We start from the raw sequence: 23,860 nt of genomic DNA on the forward strand, positions 1-23,860 counted from the left end.
CATCTCCCTCAAACTAAAGCCAAAGACAGCACAAGAAAAGGAAATTATCAACCAATTTCTCTTATGGATGTACATCAAAAATTCCTCAGCAAAACACAAGAAGCCAAATCCAAAAGCATACTAAAAGGATTATACACAAATATTAAGTAATATTTATCCTAGGAATGCTGTAGTGGTTAAACATAAGAAAATCAATGTAATACACATTAATAGAATAACAACAAATGCAACAACATGATCACCTCCACCACTTTAATACGCACAGAATGGGAGAAAATAGTTGCAAATCATATATCTGATAAGGGCTTAACATCTGGAATATATAAATAACTCCTAGAATTCAATAACATAAACAATCTAACCAATTAAATGCTGGGCAGACACTTGGCAGGTAAACTTACAACCTTCCCCATGTGGCCTGTGACTCCCAGGTGTGTAAATCTCCCTGCCAGTGTGGGACATCACTTCCAGGGTGTAAATATCTCTGGTAACATGGGACATGACTCCTGGGGATGAACATGGGTCCAGCATCATGGGATTGAGAAAGTCTTCTTGAGCAAAAGTGGGAAGAGAAATGAAACAATATAAAATTTCAATGGCTTAGAGATTTCAAATGGTGCCAAGAGGTCATTCTGGAGGGTATTCTTGTGCATTGCATAGATATCCCTTTTTAGTTTTCAATGTATTGGAATAGCTAAAAGGAAATACCTGAAATTGTTGACCTCTAACCCAGTAGTCTTGGTTCTTGAGGGTTATTGTATAACTATGTAGCTTACACAGTGTGACAGTGTGATTGTAAAATCTTGTGGCTCACACTCCCTTTATCCAGTATATGGATAGATGAATAGAAAAATAGGAACAAAATTAAATGAATAATAGAGGGGGATGGGGGATGTTTTGGGTATTCTCCTTTATTTGTATTTTTATTCTTATTTTTTTGGAGTAATGAAAATGTTCAAAAATTGATTTTGGTGATGAATGCACAACTATAGGATGGTACTGTGAACAGTTGATTGTACACTGTGGATGACTGTAGGGTATGTGAACATATATCAATAAAATTGAATTGGAAAAAAAAATGCTGCACAAAGGGCTTAAACAGGAATTTCTCCAAAGAAGGCAAATAAATGCCAAAAGCTCATGAAAAGATGCTAAACATCATCAGCCATTAGCGAAATGCAAATGAAAATCAAAATGAGACACCACTTCATACTCACTAGGATAAGTATTTCTTTAATGGCAAATAATGTGTTGAAGATGTGGAGAAATTAGAATCGACATGTATTGTTGATGGGAATGTAAAATGCCTGGCCAATGTGTGAAGCAATATGGCACTCCACAAAAAGTTAAACAGAATGATCATATTACCCAGCAATTCCACTCCCAGGTATATACCCAGAGGAACTGAAAATAGGGACTCAAACAGATACTTGTACACCAGCATTCACAGTAGTATTACTGACAATAGCCAGAGGTGAAAACCACCCAAGTGTCCACCAAAAGTGAAGGTATAATTGAAATGTTATATATACATCCCATGGAATATCATTCAGCCATAATGAAGCTATAAGTTCTGATATAAGCTACAACATGGATGAATCGTGAAATCATTATTTGGTGAAATAAGCATGGCACATAAGGAAACATAATATGTGATTCCAGTTATATATCTGGAAGGAGCAAGATCATAGAGACAGAAAGTAGATTAGAGGCTACCCAGAGACAAGGAGAGGCAGGAAGTTGAAGTTATTGTTTGGTGGGTACAGGTTTTGTAAATTTTAGAAAATTTGAAACTAAGTAATAAAACAAAACCTAAACCCAGCTCAACTACTGACTAAGATTGAGTCCACCTCCCACAGCAAAGACCTAGGAGAAGAGGAGTGCCACTTGTGAAACATAAATACTATTCATTTCACTTTTTAACTTCCTACAGAAAATGTCTGGCTTTTGGCCAAACATTACCAGCAAAAAAAGAAAGAGGAAAAAAAAATCACTGTCAGATCCCAGAAAAGAATCTAACATGTAGAAGGATTTTCTGATCCGGGGCTCACAGCTTATCTCATAGAAACCAGGTGTGCCACAAACTAAGGGTTGAAGGCTGTTTTAGAAATCCTGGTAATAGTGGTGCCTGGACCCCAAAAGGCAGATAAAGCAAGATCAGATATGTCCATAAGATGAATGACCACAAGCAAGTCAAAAGGCCTGCTCCCTCCACAGATAATACAGCTGCACATCAAAGAAGGGCAGTGTGTTAGAACCCTAGCAACCAATCAGCTCAGAAGATGATAAGCCCTCACCCACTCAAAGCACAGGACACCTTTCCCTCCCCATGTGGTTTTTTTTCTCTAAAAAATGTCACTCTCAGAAAGAGAGCTGGAGCCATTTTCTTTCTTTCTTTTTGCTGTCTCCCACCTGCTTCCTTCCTCTAATAAACCTTAAACTTTATACTTAAACTTTGACTCGCTGCATTGTGTAGATTCTTGAATGACTCTTACCAAACATCTGGTGCCATGACTCAGATCGGAGTCTCCAGCCCCTTAAGGGGCAATGGGGCTGCCTCCCAGTTGACTCCATTCCTGGACTACATAGTCATTCAGCTTTCCATGCATTCAGGGGCTTAAGTCCATCAACTCAGACCACCTTGATGTGATGCTGGCTCACCCTCATGGCTCTCAAATATCTACAACTAATTCAGCCCTAGGTAAGTGACATCTTTCTGCCCAGATCCTCCCCTCAAGAATTTTGTTTGGTGTCCTGGGGACACCTCATCGTGCTTTAATGCAGTGACTGGCTTTGTAAGCCTAAAAATCTGAGCACTCAGTCAAAACTCTCCAATGCTCCAGGAGCATTTTTCCCCATTGTAGCAGTCAAAGTAACTCAGGGGATGCCTTGGGCAAAAGACTGCACACAATTTCCTGATTCCCCAATGACAAACCAGGGATGCCTGCTTTGTTATTGCAATGGATCATGTGGATCTGGGTTGTTAGTCTCACTTGAGCAACGTTTGGGTGGCCTCTGTAAGCCTCTAAAGGAGCAGGGGGGGGGCTGTAAGCCTCTCATGGGTGGTCTCTATAAGTCTTTGATGAGCATAGCCCCAATTTGTGTCAGCCTCATCCAGGGAGACTGTAAGCCTCTAAAAGAGCAGGGGGACTGTGAACTTCTCACAGGCGATCTCCATAAGCCTCTGATGGGCAAAGTTCCCTAACAAGCCACAAGCCTCTCAAATTCAGGGAGACTGTAAGCCTCTAAAGAAGCAGGGGGACCATGAGCCTCTCATGGGCGATCTCTGTAAGCCTCTGACAAACAAAGTTCCCTAACAAACAACAAGCCTCTTAAATTTCTTAAATTATCATGGGTAATATTCAGTCACTTTTTTTAAATTCAGTTTTATTGAGATATATTCATATACCATACAATCATCCATGGTGTACAATCAACTGCTCACAATACCATCATATAGTTGTGCATTCATCATCCCAATCTATATATATATATATATATATATATATAATATATATATATATTATATATATATATATATATATATTTTTTTTTTTTACTGAGATTGTTCAGATACCGCACAACTATCCAAAGATCCAAAGTGTGCAATTGCCCATGGCACCACCATACAGCTGTGCATCCATCAACACAATTATTTTTTTTCAGTTTTTAGAACATTTTCACTACTCCAGAAAAGAAATAAAGATTAAAAAAAGGAAACTCAGATCCTCCCATACTCCTAACCACACCCCCCCTCCATTATTGATTCAATTTTGGTATAGTACATTTGTTACTGTTGATGAATGTTAAAATACTACTAACTGTAGTATATAGTTTGCCAAAGGTATATAATTTTCCCTATATGCCTCTCTATGATTAACCTCTAGTTAAAGTGACATACATTTGTTCTAGTTCATGAGAGAGATTTCTTTTAACCTCCAACTTTCCTTCTGGTGACATGCATGACTCTGAGCTTACCCTTTCCACCACATTCACGCACCTTTCAGCACTGTTAGTTATTATTACATGCTACCATCAACCCTGTCCATTTCCAAATGAACATTCTGCTCATAATAAGCAACTGTTCCCCATTCTTTAGCCTCATGCTGTATCCTGAATGAATAACTTGTATTTCATGTCTATGAGTTTACATATTATAATTAGTTCATGTCAGTGAGACCCTGCAATATTTGCCTTTATGTGTCTATCTTATTTCACTCAATATAGTGTCCTCAAGATTTCTTCATCAACCCATTTCTTTTAAGATGGTTTTGTTCAAACACTATATATTCTGTCCTAAGTAAACAATTATTGGTTCCCCATATAGTCATGTATTTATGTATTGAGCACCATTGCCACTCCTTATATAAGGACATTTCTTCTACAAAGATGGAGGAAGAGTCAAAGAAGGCAGACAGGCAAAAGACAATGGCAAGAGAAGGAGAGAAAAACAAACAAACAAAAATACTTGATAGCTGGAAAGCAACAAAAGGAAGATAGCATTGACCTAAGTAGAATAAATAGTCAGACAACATCACCAATGCCAGGAGTCCCATACCCTTCCCCTATTCCCCACCCCCCATATGCATTTAGCTTTGGTATATTACTTTTGTTACATTAAAGGAAGCATAATACAATGTTTCTGTTAATTCTAGCCTCTAGTTTGCATTGATTGTATTTTCCCCATCCCACCCTATTTTTAATACCTTGCAATGTTGACATTCATTTGTTCTACCTCATGTAAAAACATATTTGTACCTTTTATTACAATCATTGAGCACCCTAGGTTTCCCTGAGTTACACAGTCCCAGTCTCTACTGTTTGTCTATTGTTCTGGTGTTCCATGTGATCCCAGCCTTCCTCTTTCAACCATAGTCACAGTCATCTTTGTTCAGTGTATTCAGTGTACTTACATTGCTGTGCTATCTCCCAAAATTGTTTCCCAAACCTCTCACTCCTGTCTTTTCCTTTTTGTTTGCAGTGTTTCCTTTAGTGTTTCCTGCAGAGCAGGTATCTTGTTCACAAACTCTGTCATTGTTTGTCAGAGAATCTTTTAAGCTTTCCCTCATATCTGAAGGATAGTTTTGCCAGATACTGGATTCTTGGTTGATGGTTTTTCTCTTTCAGTATCTTAAATATATCACCCCACTTCCTTCTTGCCTCCATGGTTTCTATTGAGAAATCCACACATAGTCTTATCAAGCTTCCTTTGTATGTGATAGATCATTTCTCTCTTGCTGCTTTCAGGATTCTCTCTTTATCTTTGGTGTTTGATAATCTGATTATTACGTGTCTTGGCATAGGCCTATTCAGATCTATTCTGTTTGGGGTATGCTGCGCTTCTTGGATCCGTAATTTTATGTCTTTTGTAAGAGATGGGAAATTTTCATTGATTATTTCCTCTATTATTGCTTCTGCCCCTCTTCCCTTCTCTTCTCCTTCTGGGACATCAATGAACATAAATTCTTGCTTTTTGTTTTGTCTTTAAGTTCCCAGAGATGTTGCTCATATTTTTCCATTCTTTTCTCTATCTGTTCTTTTGTGTGTAGGCTTTCAGGTGCCTTGTTCTCCAGTTCCTGAGTGTTTTCTTCTGCCTCTTGAGATCTGCTTTTGTATGTTTCCATTGTGTCTTTCATCTCTTGTGTTGGGCCTTTCATTTCCATAGATTCTGTCAGTTGGTTTTTTGAACCTTCAATTTCTACCTTATGTACATCCTGTGTTTTCATTATATGGTTCAGCTCTTTCACCATATCTTCCCTAAACTTTTTGAATTGACTTTATTAGTTGTTTCAATTCCTGCATCACAGTTGAAGTGCAAGTTTTTTCCTCCAACTGAGCCATAACCTCATTTTTCTTGGTGTAAGTTGTAGTTTTCTGTTGTCTAGGCATGGTTTCCTTGGTTACCCCAACCAGGCCTCCCCAGACCAGAGTGGGCTAAGGTTACAGAGGGAAGAAATATTCAATATCTGGTTTCCCTGAGGGTGTGTCTTAGAAAATTGGCACACCCTCTGATGCCTCCCATCACTGTGCTTTTCTGCCCAGCAGGTGGCACCTGTTAGCCTATAATTCTTGACTGGTGTAAGGAGGTGTGGCTCTTTTTCCCCAAGTTCTGAATGAAAGGCAGGTAGAGCTGGGCCCCACCCTTTTCCTCTTAGAGAAGATAGATCTCCTACATGGAGGCCATTAGCATTTCAATGGTCACAGAACTGGGAACTGAAAATGGCTGAGGCTTTCTCCACTGAGCCAAAAAAGGAACAGAGAATCCCCTCAGACCTAGTCTCAGGGAATCCTCTGGCTCTCCAAGGTCAGTCGTGACCCAAAGCCTCTGTCTGCTTGTTGGGGATTCGTACCTTGTAGTGAGCAGTTCACACTCACTAATTAAAACCCCAGTTGGAGCTCAGCTGAGCTATATTTGCTTGCTGGGAGTGAGCTTCTCTCTGGCACCATGAGGCTTTGCAGCTCAGGCTGTGAGGGGAGGGGTATCCTGATTTGGATCCACAGTTCTTACTTACAGATTTTATACTGTGATCTCGGGCATTCCTCCCAATTCAGGATGGTGTATGAGTGGATGGTCACATTTGTCCCCCTGCAGTTATTCTGGATTATTTACTAGCTGTTTCTGTTTTTTTTTAAGTTGTTCCAAGGGGACCACTTAGCTTCCACTCCTCTCTATGCTGTCATCTTAGATTGAGCTCCCCCAGTCACTTTTAAGTGACTCCAAAACTGCATTTCCTCCTAAATCTATTCCCCTCAGATGTTTACTCTGCAATCTCAATAAACTTCAATTAGAAGGGGAAGTAAAACCAAAAAAAAAAAAACTTATTCATTTCTGTAATACAATTTAGCCACAATATCCTTTAGAACAACAAAAATGTTGGCCAGAAAGTGGCACATTCAATTGGCAAATTCTCACTGAGCTTAATAATTTTATTTGGTGCAATGGCAAGTGGTCTAAAGCTCCTATTCTCAAGCTTTCTAATCTGTTCAGTCCCAGCTATCTTTGTGTCACTCTGTCACCTCCCACCAAATCCTCTTCCTCCATAAAAAACCTTCCAAGTCTTCCACTCCCCCTCTACAGAAATTGCAAAACACCCTAACCCTGTAAAGCCTTTAAACAGCTTCTGCTCCTTTAACCCTGCAGAGCATCCCCCTCCTAAATATACTCCCCCTCTCCATTCTTCTCCAACCCCTTCCCTTCCCAAAACTATCCCCATCCTAACAAGCCTTAGCCTCTAATTTACAAACACTAAATTTACATCCCAGTAAGCTGCTTCAATATGTAAATAACTTCCTGCTGTGCAGTCCCTACAAAGCCTTATTGGAAAAACAGTCACTCTCCTTAACTACCTCCAACAGAAAGGATAAAAAATTTCCAAAGATAAAAAAACAATTTTCTAAGCCACAAGTCACTTACTTAGAAATTGCCCTCTCCCCTAACAAAAAAGAAAACTTATTTCTTTATTTGATGCAAAATCAGGCAAGCCTAACTATTTAAAACTGTGTTTTCAAATGGTAACAATTAGCGACCACAAAGGGACACCTGCTGCCTTTACTGCAGCCCTGATCCATGTCTCATCAGCTGCAGGGCTCCCCTGAATCCCTCAGCTCTGTGCCTATCAGCTGCCCAGAAATTTTTCCTAGAGTACCAGGACTGAGAAGTCCAGGTGGAAGCATCCACTGTGGATGAACACCAAGTTAAGGTAACTTTGCAATTGACATTTTCCTTGTGCTGGGTAAGTGTGTAATCTTTTGTTTGTTGTGTTCACTTTGCTTTCTTTTGTTTCAATTAGTCTATTGTGTAGTAAGGCTAATTAATTTGGTCCAAGGGTCATGCATGCAAACTCAGTGGGTTTGAGCCCCACTATCTGTAACCTCAGATTTGTAGTTCTTCTTCTAAATTTTGTGCAGTTTGCACAGTTTGCATTTGTGTAAAAAACCAGTTACATTTAAACAGCTCCTACTCCTATGTTCTGTTTTTATGATCTCTGTTGCTATTGCTCAGCCATGGGAAACTCTCAAAGTGTGCCAGCTACATCTCCCTTAAAAACTATTCTTAATAATTGGTCTAAATTTGGAAAGTGTCATCAAAAATTGTTAGTACATTATTGCAACTCTGTGTGGCCACAATATAAATTAAGTAAAAGGGCAAAATAACCAGAAAATGAGACACTAACCTTCAAGTAATTATCCAATTAAAAATGTATTACAAGAACAAAAAATTATGAAATTTAATAAAAATAACAAATGAGCTGTAGCTGTAGTCAGCTAGCATTTATGTGTGGTATAGCTAGCTATAGCAAACTGTTTCAAGCAAGACAAAGAAATCTGTAAGTTAAAGGAAAAGTTACAGTTAAAAAAATATGCAGACTTGCACCTCTGCTTTAATATCAAGACTTCCAAAGCAATTAAATAAGAGAAATAATGTAGTTGTGCTAGCCTGTCAATTTTTAAAATTAAAAAGTCAAAAAAGGACCTGGTCAAAAGAGTCCTTGCAAAAACCTGAAATTGCTGGAAAGACATCAAAACTAACTAACACAATTTAAAAATCAGCAAAAGTGCAAATTGTGAAACCAGTGTCATAAAATAATATCTCTACTGAGGAATCTAATAATAAGAACTTTGACTCCCTCTCTATATAGAGATCAAACAGCTAAGGAGCCTTGTTGTTCTCATATGCCAACTAATGACTTGTGTTCTGATGGTAAAGAACCAGTTATTCCTTCTAATATAAAAGCATATTTAACAGAGTTTCACCCTAAAACACTAAAATGCAATTTCCAAATAAAAAGTAAAAAGTTTTAGTATAGTAACTAAAACAAATGATTCATATCCTCTAAGTCCTATATTAGAAGTTTGAAATTCAAGACAAGCTAAACAGTTAAAAGCTGTAAATATTTTCAAAAAGCCAAAAGATTGCTTATTACTGTTTCAAAATGCATTAACTAAAATGTTTTAAATATTTAGCATTATTCTAACAAGTTTAATTTTAATGGTAATAGCACATTGCATAAAAGGTATAACAAATGTTTTTCTAATTAAAAGGAAAAAGAAAATAGCTTTGTCCTAAATAACCGATTGTTTAAGAATGTAGGATAAAGCCTGAATGGATACAGAAAGTTGCAAAAGGTTTGTGAAGTGAGAATTTCATTTCTGTAGTCAAAGTTAAAAATAGATACAGAAAGCTGTAAAAGATTTGTAGAAAAAATATTTCTATGGTCAAAATTAAAAAATGGTAAAAACTAGTAATAACACTGTTTAACAACAGAACCTCACAATTTAAAGAAAAAAAGTGATTTTATAAAACTAAATAGCATTAAATATTCTAACCACCACCCAAAGCAATAATTATTCAGTGTTGTGGGTATGTGCCTAATAATTCACAAAATATAAACATTCCTCACCATACTGCAAGCTCCTCACATTACTGTCTCCTGCTGTTTTACTATCAACCCGGCCATTCTCTTCCTGCTTCTCCTACCCTACTTTTCATAATGGTAATTGTATGTTGTTAAATGTTTGTTTAAGAACAATTTCCAAAATCATTTTGGTAACTTTTAAAATGAAATATTTAAAAAAATGTGCTTTTATTAAAAAATAGTTATGTAAGAGGCAACAAGTCTGTTTTATCAAAATAACTTCTTGCACTTCATGTTAATTTTATTATGTCCTTAATTGTTTAAAAATATTGTCTTCTCATTTTTGAAAGTGCTAAGTCTTTTTTTCAAACCTAATAACTTTTAACATTTTGCTTTCTCAAAGTCAAGTCCTAAAGAATACCTCTTTATTCCCAACAGTTACAAAGAATTTGTTCGTTCACCTTGAAAAAGTGAAGTGCTAAAAATGATTAAATTCATGTAATATAAGTTGCAAAAGAAATGTTTAAACAATGTTATAAAAATTAAAAACTTCTAACCTTCTTTTGGTTACTAATGTGCATAACATCAAACAACAATGCAGTACTGCTAGTTATGATTTCAGTTATTTTTAAAGTGTTATCTGTCACAAAAACAGCCAAATTTCCTTGTAAGTTACATTGTTTTACTCTGATGCTTCTCTGAAAGTGCTTGCAGTTAGCTACAAGTCAGAGCTTCATCTTCAACTACAACAAAGAAAAACTTTTAAAAGAAGCAAGGCAAGTATACAAATTATATTCTACCCATTATCTAACATAACCCTAGTAAAAACATAAAGAAAAATTAGACCTCTGTTTTAATTGAAGTGCTTGCATGTTTAAACCAAGCTCCTAGTACTGTGCCTGCATGCTCTCTCCCCATCAGAGTTATTGGTAAGACCCACTTCTGTGGTCCCTAAAACTATAAAGGTGTCAACCACATCACATGGACGTGCTCCAGAAGTAGCTGGGAACATGCTGTTACTGAAAACACCTTTTACTACAGACACCTTTGCCTCTGCCTGCCAGAAAAGACTTAATCACTCTGGCTTTTCAGTGGACATTGCCTCCAGACTGGCTCTGCTGCATGGTGCCAGAAGGTACTGTGAAACAGCCCAATAGAACCCTAAAGCCCACCATCCTGTTTCCCAGAGGACCAATGATGCTGCACTACAACAACTGTACAAAGAAGATACCTCCCAGAGCTATAATTGCCAGTGTGATGTGGTTAAAACCTAAAAACATAATTAACACTAAGGCCTGCTCCTATGAGCAGACAGCATGTACGGTATCGTAAACTTAACACCCAATGCAGCTCAGGAAAAAAAACTTAAGCATTCATTAGCATTAAGTGCTACACATATATACCAAATAAATATAACAATGTCTCTTCAATATTAAATCATATGCAGGATAATAATGTTAAAATTATAGTAAACTAAATGCATTTTCTAGGTAGTTAATGAATTTACTATAAAATAGAAAATAGCCCTTATTACCATTGTTTTTATTCTGCTTGTCATTTGTTTGTCTTGTTGTCTGTATTGTATCTGTGAGTTTATGGCCAAAGCATCTTCCAGATTAATATAAGAACCTATTCACCCTTGCTCAGCAAAAAGCAGTTACAAGAAGAAAGACCTCCACTCACTTTCCCTTTTATAGGAGATGCTCACAAGATACCGTTTATTAAAAATAATAAAATGTTTGATAACAAGGGAAGATTTGATAGCTGGATAGGTAGAAAATATTCAATATAATTCTTTAGCTGGAAAATTGTTAGCATAGTCTTCAATAGCCAATAGAGAAAAAAAAAAACTGTTTATTAAGATCACTTCACTCAAGCAGCTTTAAGTTATTCTGACCATGAAAAGCCCTTGTTAGAATAACTTGCTGTTGCTCTAATCTGAACAGCAAAAACTTATACTCTATTCCCAAGAACTTTCCCAGCATTGACTGCAGTAAGATATGAGGGATGTAACCATATGGTCTCGTAATCAAAACCTTAAAAAGCAAACCTAAATAAGAGGAGAACCTCAAAATAACCAAACAGCTTTCTCTCTTCAATAATACAGTACAAACCAAACAAAATTTACAAGTACTAAAACAAAATATAAACATAATAAAGATAGTGTAGTGAATGTAAGTGATTCCTAGTTAAAAAAAACTTTCTCTCAAATTTTCTTTCATTCTTTTCTACACCTCTATGAGCTATTATGCTCCCCGTTATTAAGCCATTATTTGTCTTTATATTAATTTTCCTTTTTGCTCCTTGTCTCTTACGATGTCTATTTAAATCTATCAATAGGTCAATAGCAGCCATGAATAACCAGCAAAGTTCCGAAAACATACTCCTGTTGCAACAAAAATTCAAGAATTTGCTCCTGCCACAGCAAAAGCCTCACTATCAGCCTGTTCCTGCAGAAGACGTACAAACATCAATTTAATAATGCTGAAACTTAGTTCAAGACAACTTTCACCAACTACGTCCCCACCCAGCCAGAAGAAGCTAAAGAAAGAACACAGTGTCTCTGCTCCCTCCAAAAGTTGCCTCAAGCTACATTAAAGCATTAACCCAAATTCAACCTAAACTTTTGCCAATTTTATTAAAATCAAAAGGCAGAAATGTCAGATCCCAGTAAAGAATCTAACATGTAGAAGGATTTTCTGATCCAGAGGCTCCACAGCTTCTCTCATAGAAACCAGGTGTACCATAAACTAAGGGTTGAAGGCTGTTTTAGAAATCCCAGTCATAGTGGTGCCTCAACCCCAAAAGGCACATAAGGCAAGATCAGATATGTCCATAAGATGAATGACCACAAGAAAGCCAAAAGGCCTGCTCCCTCCACATAGATAAAATAGCCGCACATCAAAAAAGAGTAGTGTGTTAGAACCCTAACAACAAATCAGCTCAGAAGTTGATAAACCCTCACCCACTCAAAGCACAGGACACCCTTCCCCCCACATGCTTTTTTCCTTTAAAAAATGCCACTCTCAGAAAGAGAGCTGGAGCCATTTTCTTTCTTTTCACTGGCTCCCACCTGCTTTCTTCCTCTAATAAACCTTAAACTTTATACTTAAACTTTGACTCACTGTGTTGTGTGGATTCTTGAACAACTCTGACCTAACAATCATCAAGAGAGAAAGTGGTCAACAAAAATAAACTCAGATCCCAAACAAATTTTAAGACCATCAAACAGGGAAATGAAAATAACTATAAATTATGTTAAAGGCTTTAGTGGGAAAGGTGAAACAGCAACAAGGAAGTAGAAATGTAGGAAAAAACAACTCTTTCTCTCTCCCTCAACATGACAGAGATGAAAAATGCCTTCTATGGGCTCATCTGGAACCTCAACTCAGCCAAGGAAATAATTAGTGAAGATAGGTCAATAGAAGTTATCCAAACAGAAATACAATGAGAAAAATTAAAATGAAACATTATAGGAATTCCAAGAGCTGTGAAACAAGATCAAATGTCCCAACAAATGTGTAATTGGGATCCCAGAAGGAGAAGAGCAAGAACAGAGCAGAAGCAATATTTGAATATGGCTTAGAAATTTCCAAAAGTAATAAAATACATCAAACTACAGGTTAAAGAAACTCAGACCCACCAAGCAGGATAAACATAAAATGCACACACACTCACACACCTAAACATACCTTCAAGCTGCTGACAACATGACATACAGAGGAATAAGGATAAGGATTACAGTAGACTCTTGTCAGAAACTATGCAAATTAGAGGACAATCTTTCAAGTGATTAAAGAAAACCAATCTAACCTAGCAAAAAATCTTTCAAAAATATAGGAAAAATGAAGACTTTTCAGAAAAACAAAATCTTTTAATAAAGAAAGGTTAGACAAAACCCAGCAGATTCACACAAGACATGTTAAAGTATTTCACAGGGAAAGGAATTACACCAGTTCAAAAATTGGATACACCAAAGAAATGAACAGCACAGGAAATGATGAATATGAAGGTGAACATATAACACACATTCTTTTTTAACCACTCTTAAAAATAATTGATTGTCTAAAGAAAACCATGCCAGTGCATTGTGTGTTTTGGCATAAGTAAAAGTCAAAAGTATTACAGTAAGAGCACAAAGGATGGGAGTGAGGACTTGGAAGCATACTGTTTATAAGTCTCCTACACTACATATGGATTGATACAATGTCCTTTGAATGTAGAGTGGATGTGTATTGTAAACCCTTGGGTAACCACTAGAAAATAAAAAATTAAATAGTGGTAAACTGACAGGGTCAACATGCAGATTGGGTGGCCTGAACATAGCATGTGGCACAAACACCCTATAAACAGAACCTGGGCTTTAAGCCCTGTTTCCCACCCCGCATCTCACTTATGACCAGAGGGAAAGAAAGATTACAGCCAGTGAAGGCGGCCTTGTTTGGGTGCAGCACTGCTGTTCTGCCACCTTGGAGCTGGAGCCAAAATGAAAAATCAGTAGAGCTGATTCTGTTTATAGTTAACATTTTGATATTTTTTTCATCATGGATTTTTTAGCATTAAGTTCAATTTTTTAAAATACTGCATCAAAATATCACTTATCTTGATTACTGAGTTTTCAATGCCCCTCTCACCTCACTCTAGTCCCAGCCCTGTTGGGGAGAAAATCATTCAGGGAAACCTGATCTGAGCCCTGTGGACCCAGGCTGTAGGGAGTGTGGGCTCCCACCTGCTGTGTCAGTGCTCTGAGGAGTGAGGCTGGAGACCAGGGTTTTGGAGGAGGAATTTCCTAGGGGAGCCTGAACCCAGCTCCACAGTCTCACCTGGACACCTGCCACAGCCTCCTCAAGGTTCTTCCCACCTCATTTCCTTGTCCATATAGAGGCCACCCAGAGCATTTTTAAAACATCACCCCCTTAATTAAAATCTTCCAATGGCTCCTTGTCATACTTGGGTAAAACTCAACATTCTCATGGGGCCTCCAAAGCTGTTATCTGACCCTGCCCACCCCTGCAACCTTGTTTCCACCCTTGCCCTGCACCAGGCCTGCCCAGGCCCAGTCCACCCCACGAGGCACCCACAGCCCACCCAGCTCTGTCCTGCCTTGGGAAGGAGGCACCCACCGACCCTTGCACCAGGAACCCCTTCCCTCTGGCCTCCCTCTCTGCATGGCTGACCCTGCCTCATTCAGCTGCAATTCAAACATCAGCCCTTTGGAAGTCTTCGCTGCACACCTATCCAAATACCCCCATCGTCCTCCATTGCCTCCCTCAGCTCTCTCCCTACCTCTCCTCACTGTCTGGAAATAATTTATTTGGCAATGTTTTTACTCCATGAGCTCTGTGACCTGCAGACAGTGGACACATCCAGTTCACTGCTGCATCCCGGGGCTTGCCTGGGGCCTGGCCTGCCCAAGCGCTCAATGGAAGTGGGTTGAAGGGGGACCCAGGTGAGCACCCAGGCCTCCCCGACTGGGTGGCAATGTTCCCACAGCAGCCCAAGGGGGCCCTGAGCCCAGGCTGGGGATGGAGAGGCTGAGTTCTCTGCACCCAAGCCCCTGGCTCGGTGAGCCATGTGCCCCAACCTGTTCTTGGTTGTGGGCATCTCCAGGGAGCTCTGGGTGGATGAGTTCTCCGACTTGGGCTCCTGTGACACATGCCCACTATCTGGGGTCTTCTGGCCAGCTGGGGGGTTCTCCCTGTGGGGCACATGGAGCAGCAAGGGATTCAGCAGTGGGTCTGGCAGCAGGGGTAGAATGAGGCCCAGGCCATGAGTGGGGGTCCTGGACACCTCCTGCCTCCTACCCAAGGAGGCCGGCTCAGGGGCTTGCCCCAGAGCAGTCCCAGCAGGCTCCTTGACTGGCAGGCACTAACAGAGCCCCTACTGTGACAGGACAACTCCTAATGCCTCCCTACCTTGGGGTGTCCCCTGTATGGATAAGGAAACTGGGGTTCAGAGATGGGGAGGAGGCTGCCGAGGGATGCACAGCTAGCACATGGCCAAGTCAAGATTTGAAACCAGGTCAAAGAATTCCAAGCTCTAGTGGTGGATAGGACAGGGCCAGCTCCATTCCAGAGCATTCTCAATGCATCTGAGCATCTGACACCCTGCCAAGAGCTTCGTGCACGTTGCAGAGAATCCTTGCAGCAGCACCAGCCACTGGTTCTGTTCTTATGCCCATTTCCCAGACTGGGACAGTGAGGTTCAAAGAAGTCCAGTGACTTGCCCAAGGCCACACAGCCCATTTGTGGTGCAGATGAGATTCACACCCACCATTTATCCTCTGATTTCCAGGAACTGCCCTGCAGCTAACACAGGTCTGCTGCCCACCCCTGCAGCCTGCCCTGACACCAGGGTAGCAGCACTGGACCCTCCAGCATGTGCTGGGGCAGTGGAAAGAGCCTGGGCACTGGCCCTGGCCCTACCAAGGCTCAAATCTCAGCTCTGCCCCTCTCCATGTGTGAGCTGGGCAAGCTCCTCAACCCCTCTAACCTTCAGTTTCTTCATCCGCAAGGCACAGACCCCACCAGTGGGCCAGCAGGACTGCTGAGTGGAGGGAAGGGTTTCACGATGTGTGACCTGCAGTCCCTGGGACCTGACACATAGCAGGGGCCTGAGTGTGCAGCTGCCACTGATGGGGACTTTGAGGCAGAGGGTGGGACACTCCCTGCTGTCTGCTTTACTTGCCACAGGTGAGGGGCCTAGGGGAGACAGGGAAGGGTTCAGAGGGGTCACAGGATCCTGCCCCCCCAAACCCCACCACCACCACTTACTTTTTCTCCTGTACCTCCTGTAGGTTCTCAATGCCAATGACACTGCTGCGGCATAAGCCAAACGGGCCCAACTTCTTCCTTGCTGGGCTCTTCCCTGGGACAATCAGTGACTGCAGGGAGAGGCTCCAACTCAGTACCCACCTGCTCTGGAAGCCCCAGTGCCCCCAACATGTTACCCCAGGGTCCTGCTGCCCCAGGCCTTGAAGGAGGGGCAATGAGCAAAAAAGAACAAGAGAGAATGTCCATCTCCAGAGAATGCTACCTAGTTAACAGATAGGGAAACAGAGGCCTGATGAGGGCAAGGGCCTTTCTGGACATCACACTGCAGGGCAGGGCCTGGGATCGTAGACCAGGAGGAGAAGCGGAGGGGCCCAACACAGCCACTCTGGGGCAACCCCCTTTCTGCCCACCCCCTCCCACAGTGCTCTGTGGGACCTGCAGCCTATGGGTGGGTGGTGAGGCAGTAGGTGAAGCAATCCCATCCCCTGCCCTTTGCCAGCCCTGCCCGTCCTTGGATCCTCCAAATTGGCTGGAGGAGCCCCTGGCCCAGCAACCCAAAGATAGCCCCCCACTTTCCACACACACTGGGGTGGGGCACTGCAGACATCAGAAGCATGCCCCCAGCTTCTCCGGGGAGGCAGGAAGGGAGCACCCAGGGAGGCTTGGAGCTGCAGAAACCTCCAGGTGAGCTCATAGTGGGGAGGGAATGAGGGCTCACAGAAGAGAGGGATGGCACTCCATGCAGAACAGGCAATATTGGGGGATGTGCAGCTGGGTACAGGGTCTCTGGGTACCAATCCCAGCAGATATCAGGCCAGAATCCTGGGGGCCAGGGCAGGGCCAGAAGCCCCTGGTGGGGGGCACAGGTACCAGCCCCACAGCAGGTGCTGAGTGCCCTCAGAGCTGCCGGCACTCCACCCCACATGCCCTTGGGCCTGACCAGAGGGAAGAGGGGGCAACATCTCCAATATGGCCCCCGTCCTGAGAGCAAGCAGAGAGCAGCACATGTAGGCAGCCTCCAGAGCTGGCAGCCCCTCAGACAACAACCTCTTCCACAGTTCCTATGCCTATGGCTCTGCCCTGGTGTCCGAATCTATTAGCACTTTTCCCAGGAATAAGCAATGACTGGCAAGCAGCAGAGGATGGGGCAGAGACAGACAGAGAGACAGCGAGAGAGTCAGAGATGGAGGTGGTGAGAGGGGAAACAGATGGGACAGAAGACAGAGGGAAAGACAGACAGAGGGCAAGAGGTTGGGGGGAAAGAGATAGGGCAGGGGAAGGGAAGGGGAGAAAGGTGAAGCAGAAACCAAGAGGACAGAGGAAACAGAAAAATATTGGCAAATAGTTATAAAGACAGAGATAAAAACAGGTGAGAGAGAAGGAGAGAGACAGAGACAGAGACAAACAGGGCAGAGAGAGGGGGAGACAGTGAAATACAAAGATGCAGCTACATGAAAACAGAGTGAGACAGAGCCAGAGAGAGCAGGGAGAAATAAAAAGGGGAAAGTGAGGGAGAGAACAGAGGAAAGGAGAGGAGAAGAAGCCAAAGGACAGGTGTAAGACAAGAAATAAGGGTGAGAAGGCGGTGAGGTGAAGGGGAGGAGGAGAGGGGAGAGAAAGGCAACAAGGGACAGGCAAACAAGGGAAGAGAAGAGAGCAGAAGGAAAGAGGACAGAGTTGTACAAAAACAAAAACAGAAATGGGTCTGGTTACTGCCATGATGACAGCCTGCTGGCTGGCCCTCTCCCTGGGACCCCTCTGCAACCACCCACTGGAGGCTCTGATGGGGGCATGAGGGAGTGGTTGGTAAATCTCGGGTAAGGGGTTGAGCCTGCTCCTCCGTTGGCAATGGGCTTGGGGTCACTGCTGGACAGCAGAGGACCCACCTTTGGGCCAGACCACGGGGCAGGGGTGAGAGATTCCCTCCTGCCATGTGGCACAGGCTCAAAGCACTGAGCACAGGGTCTGACATGCAACAGACAATGAATGAATGAATGAATGAATGAATGAATGATGGTTGGTTGGTGGATGAATGGGGAGCAGAGTACAGAGCAGTAGGTGCAGTGCCTGGGGTGGCCACAAGGTGGCAGGAAGCAGCTAGGCTGGTGCTTGAAGACCTGTGCCCCAGCACACCCCTGAATGCTAGCAGAACCCTCCAGAGCCTGGCAGACAGTATGTAATCACACAGTGGGTGGTCACTCAGGAGATGCATGCACAGAGGCCCAATTCCTGGCACACAAAAGGTAGCCACAGAGGCCCTGGTGCATAGTAGATCCTTACACAGATGAGGGCCAGGAACACAGTAAGTGCTTACAGAGTAGATGCCAAGACAGCAGCTCATTTCCTGACACACAGTAGGTATTTTCTGAGCTCCAGGACTTAGCATACATTATGTGCTCATACAGCAGTCCATTTCCCCAACACACAGTAGCTTCTCACATAGTGCTGGGCACACCGTAGGTGCTCACATAGTTGATACCCACATAGCAGCCCAAGTCCTGGCACACAGTAGGTGCTCACAGAAGCTGAGGATCAAGCCCACAGTAGGTGCTCACAAAACACATGTCCACACAGCAACCCAGATCATGACACAGTAGGTGCTCACACAGCATCACAGGTCCTTATACACAGTAGTTGCTCCTGTCTAGATGCCAACCAAGAGCCAGGCATAGAGTAGGTGCTCTCAGAAACCCAAGGCTTGACAGTAGGTGCTCACACAGCAGCCCAGTTCCCAGAGGGTAGGTGCTCAATAAGGAATGTGACATAGAGGCTGTCCTAGAGCTGACCCACACAAGGTCCACCTAAGAATAAGGGACACAGAGGAGGAGAGGGCCGAGGAGCTGAGAAGGGGGCTAGAGGTTCTCAGCACCCGGAATCCCAGCCGGGGCACCAGACCCCATGGAGAACAGTAGCCAACTGAGTTCAGAGCCCGGGATGGACAATTGGACATCAGGGCAACAGAGGGAAGTGGGACCAGGCCTCAGGAGGCAGGGGAAAGCTAAGGGCCTCTGGAGGTGGGGTGGGGGCATGAGGTCAGGGGGACACTGACTATTCCAGCTGCCTTGGCCAGATTGGGGTTGTTGGGTGCAAAGCCCCCCCTGTGGCTGGTGGACATGGTATTGGACTTCTTCTTGCTTAGCCCCATGGTGTCCATGAACTGGCTCCAACCCCAGATGACCCCCTATGGGGGCAAGGAGGGAGGCGAGCAGAGGATTCATAAGGCCTCACACCCTAGAGAAACCCCAGCACTCTGGGGAGCACCAGGAGCCAGCATCTGGTCCCTTCCCACCACTGTCATGCTGCAGGACCCTGGGAAGTCCATTCTGCTGTGAGGCCTCAGTTTCCCTGTCTGTCACATAAGGGTGGGCACATGGTAGTTTGGGACTTGGCTCTGTCACCAACGACCTGTCTGAGCCCCAGTTTCCCCCTCATGTGCCTGTTGTAAAGTCTGAAGAAGACAGTGGGTCATGACCAAAGTGTGCAGAGAACCCTCCAGAAACCTCAGCTTCTTTCCTTTCAGGGTATCTCAGAGCTTTCTTTCCTCTTTTTTTACCTTCCCTCCTGTCTTTCCTTTTTCTCAGCAAATATTTATACTGATATGGGGCCAAGTACTTGACCTTTGCTCTCTCATCTAATCTACCCACCGACCCTACGAGGTGGGGTCCATCACGATGTCATTACCCTTCCCTTATTTGTGGGCCCTGTTGCCTCTAAGAAATCCTTTCACCTACTCCAGGCTCACCATCTGGTCCCTCAATGAAGACACCCCAGATACAAGCACAACCCACCATTCCCTGTCTCCAGTGGGCAGTGGCAGGGCCCTCCCAAGCCTTTTTCTCAGAACTCTGTTCACCTAGGCTCCAGGGCAGGCCCAGCAGCTGGGCTAGGCCCCGTGTGCACCTGGGCAGCTTCATGGCCTGCCCTGACTGAGGGTGGGGTTGAGGCCTGCAGCTGGCCTGGCAGGGCACCTGGAGGGCGCTCAGTCCTCCAGCTGTGGGTGGAAGAGACGGGGGCAAAGAGGCGCAGCAATTGTGCCCTGGGGAGCTACAGCGTGGGTAAATCCAGTCCCTGTCCAAGGGGGGAGAAGCATCCCTTCTTCCCTGTCTCTCACTTTGGCAGCTGCCTGGTTGCTGAGGCAGATAAGGCAGAGTTTTGCACTTTGCTTTTTAACTTACATTGCATTAGTCTAATTGCTTTACAAGTGACAGCAACCCTTGTATGAGGTAAGGTGGTATTACCCCAGTCAACAGATGGAGAAACTGAGGCTCAGAGAACGGCAAAGCTGGAAAGCGGCAGAGCTGGGATTGAACCCAAAGACTCCGTGCTCTTGCCTCCTACCCTCTCCTCCACCTGCTGACCTGGCAGCCACCACCCTCGGCACCAGCGGCACCCGCTAGCCACCCAGATGGATCCAACCTTCAGCAGAACTCCGGGAAGACCCCGCCCCCAGGACTAGGCCCCGTCTCCAAGTCATTAATCCCTCCCCAAGCCAAAGCCATACCTTAAACGCCACGTCCAGCCGCAAGCTCTACCCCAGACGCAGACCACACCCCCAAGTCTGAGCCCACCCCACCCCACCCACCCACCCAAAGCTGAGTCTGGCCTCATCCAGACTCCGCCCCCAGATGCAAGCCCGCTCTAGCTCCCCACGCCCCAGCCCCACAGCTGAGTCCCTCAGCCACACCCCGGAAACTACCGCAACCACGCCCTCACCCAGACTCCGCCCCCAATCGCAAGCCCGCCTCTAGCCGCACCCACGCGCCTGCCCTTTGGCCCCACCCCCTGACTGCGCCCCGACCACGCCCCCGTCCCAATCCCGCCCAGGTAAATCCGGGGCCCTTCACCTTGAAAGACTCGAAAAACATCTTGTCCTCGTCGCGGCCAAGGCCCATCAGGGACTGGCTGTGCATGTGCAGTTCCTCATAGAGCGTCTCCAGGAGGGCGGGGCGGCCCGCCTCCGCTCCTGTGGGCCCGGCCGGGGCCGTCAGGAGTGACCCCCCCGGGATCAGCCCCTGGTCCCACAGTTCGAATCCCGGCCACCTTCCCCGAGCAGGCCCCTCCGCAGCTCCAGCAGCCGCTGTTTCCTCAAGACTTCCCTACCCCCCTCCCACCCCCGCGTCCTCTGCCCTAACGGCCCACCTCGGAGGCTCCTCCTGCCCACTCCTCACATTTCCCTAGAAACGCCCTCCTACTTCCTCTCCCAGCCCTGCTCATCCCCAGAACCTTTGTCCCTGGGCAGCTCTCTGACTGTCCTGAGGTCTTCATCCCTCCCCGTCCCCCGGGAGAAAGCCGAGGTCTGAACTTGGCTGTTCCTTCTCTGGGGCAGGGCTGAAAGCCTGGTTTAGGAAGCGGGTAGGGGGGCGCGGCAGGAGACCCACATCCTCACCTCCAGCTTGGCAAACTTTTCTGCCTTGTAGCAGGCATATTCAGCATTGATCAGCTTTGTCAGCAAAAATTCCTGGAACTCAGGGCCCTGGGAGCCCTCGTTGCGGAGGGAGAGGGGAAGGGGGATCAGGTCAGAAACACGCGGCTGAACCCCCATGAATCTGGGGCTGAAGCTTCTGAGCTACACCCTGCTGGGTCCTGGGGTCACCCACCTTCACCCCGTTAGGATGTCTCCTTGGACTCAGCCCCCAGCCCAGGCATCTAGGAGGCCCCTAGGCCTTCAAACCTGCCCACCCCCTCTGGAACAGACCCTCCCAAAGGCAAGGGTATGGGTTGGGGTGTCCTCCTGCCTCAGTCTGGGGCAGTGGGCATGCTGTGTATGGGGCTGGGACAAGGCCCCAAGGGTGGTTTCTGAGGTGGGGGGACGTATGCCCCCGCTCCCCAAACATCTTGGAGGAAAGAAGACTGTGCCAAGGAAAGACCAGAGTCTGCTATGAAAAATGTAAAACGATGCAGTTACTTGTTCTGTGACTTTGTTTAAAAAAAAAAAAAAATCACAGCTTTTCTCAAGATGGAAGAGAAAAGCTGCTCTATCTGGCTCCCTCTATCCCACACCAGCCAGAGACCCCTCAATCACCACCCTGTTCCACCCTGTTGTGCACCTTGGACATGCCCCTCGGGGGAGTCAGTGACTGCCAAGTGGGGAAATGAACCCCAGGATGTCAGCTCCTTGAGCCTTTGCACTGAACTTTGTGGTGGGAAGGGGTGGTGGGCTCAGGAGTCATGGGAGAAGGTGAAGAAGGAGGAGGAGGATGATTCTGGGCTGGGAGCAGAGGAAGGTAACCAGCTCCTTTGAGGGGGTGAACCTAGGAAGGGAGCTCACAGCCCCCGGGCAAACCCCATTTACAGGTGGGAAAACCGAGGCTCTGAGAGGCCCCACAGTGAATGGGGGCAGAGCTGTGGCTGGGACCGTTGCCTCTGGGAGGATCTGCGATCACCTGCCTTGTAGAGCGGGCCATTGGGCCCCCGCCCTCGGCCTGCACCATGACGTAGACGTGCAGGAAGTTGGATGCGATCGTGTCGGACACTAAGGGCGTGTTCTGGTCCTGGAAGACCACAGCAACGATGTCACTGCCGATGTGCCGCTTCCGCTGCAACTGAGCACAGGGCCAGGGGCCTGTCACACCCTGGCCAGAGGGGTCTATGGTGGGGGGTGGGAGGAGGGGCTTGGGACAAGCAGAGAGAATTTGTTTCCCCCCAAAAAATGTGGTGAAAACTTGTCTAAAAATTATTCTAGATTTCTTGGAATCCAGTGACACGAGGAAACTGAGGCCAAGTGGGAAGTGATTTCCCTAAGTTCCTACAGTGAACTCAGGGACTCGACCCAGGTTTCCTGGCCCCCAAGCCCTACCTCTCAGCCATTCTCCTATCTGAATACTCTGCACATAATAAGGAAGAAATAGTTCCATTTTTCTCACATTGCCCTTTTACCTCCCTGGATAGGGGTGGGAACACAGCAGGCAGCCTTGCAGGATGCCCAGGACAGGGTGACAAACTTGTGAGTTCAGTTCCTGGAAATGCCTGCACCTCCTCACCTCCAGGCCTCTGCATAAGCTGTTCCCTCCACCTGGAACACCCTCCCCCTCCTTCCTCCAACGACTCCACAGCCTAAAAGTCACTTGATCTTGGAAGTTTTTTCAGACTCCCACCTCCAACAAGTGTAAGTGCCCCCATGTGACCCCACAATGCCCTTTGCTCCTTGTAAAACTACTAGCTCACGTTGTTTGAGCTCTGGCTGTGTACCCAAGTCTGTTCCAGCCACACTATGTACAACCCCTTGATACTAACCTGTGAGATCAGTGCCAATATCATCCCCTTTCCACAGACACGGAGACAGAATTTCACAGCATCACGGGTGCCTGTCCCCACTCCCTCAACTAGACTGAGAACCCTTAACAATTAATTGGTGAGATAATCCTCCACAGTCATATGGCCAGGAACTCCCATGAGGGACCCCGGGGAGGCTGCAGGTGTGTATTGACCTCATTTACTCTCCCCCACACAGATGTCCAGGGGGTGCACAGGCAATAAGCAGGCACAGGAAAGGGTGCCACATGGAAGCTTTGGGAACCCCTCCCATACCCAGAGGCTTGCAGGCACACAGCAGCAGGGAGGGAGGCATATTTGAACTGGGACAGAAAAGTCTCTTCAATAAATGGGACTGGGAGAATGAGAAATCCACATCCAAAAGAATGAAAGTGGACCCCTACCCTACACCCTCTACAAAAATCAAGTCAAAGTGGATCAAGGACCTCAATATAAGGTACAGCACAATAAACTCATAAA

The 23,860-nt window shown here is 45.1% G+C and overlaps 1 protein-coding gene across 1 annotated transcript; it reads right to left on the reverse strand.

Moving 5' to 3' along the window:
* Nucleotides 1–14,666: 14,666 nt before the first annotated feature.
* LOC119505212 (rap1 GTPase-activating protein 1-like) lies at nt 14,667–23,386 on the reverse strand. The gene is given in 9 exon segments (XM_037797864.1): nt 14,667–15,054; nt 16,130–16,252; nt 17,000–17,082; nt 17,084–17,254; nt 19,179–19,310; nt 20,974–21,084; nt 21,504–21,659; nt 22,507–22,671; nt 23,363–23,386. Coding segments are annotated over 9 exon segments (1,353 nt in total).
* Nucleotides 23,387–23,860: the final 474 nt, after the last annotated feature.

Source organism: Choloepus didactylus, chromosome 10 (genome assembly GCF_015220235.1).
Source record: "Choloepus didactylus isolate mChoDid1 chromosome 10, mChoDid1.pri, whole genome shotgun sequence".
In the NCBI taxonomy this organism is placed as follows: Eukaryota; Metazoa; Chordata; class Mammalia; order Pilosa; family Megalonychidae; genus Choloepus; species Choloepus didactylus.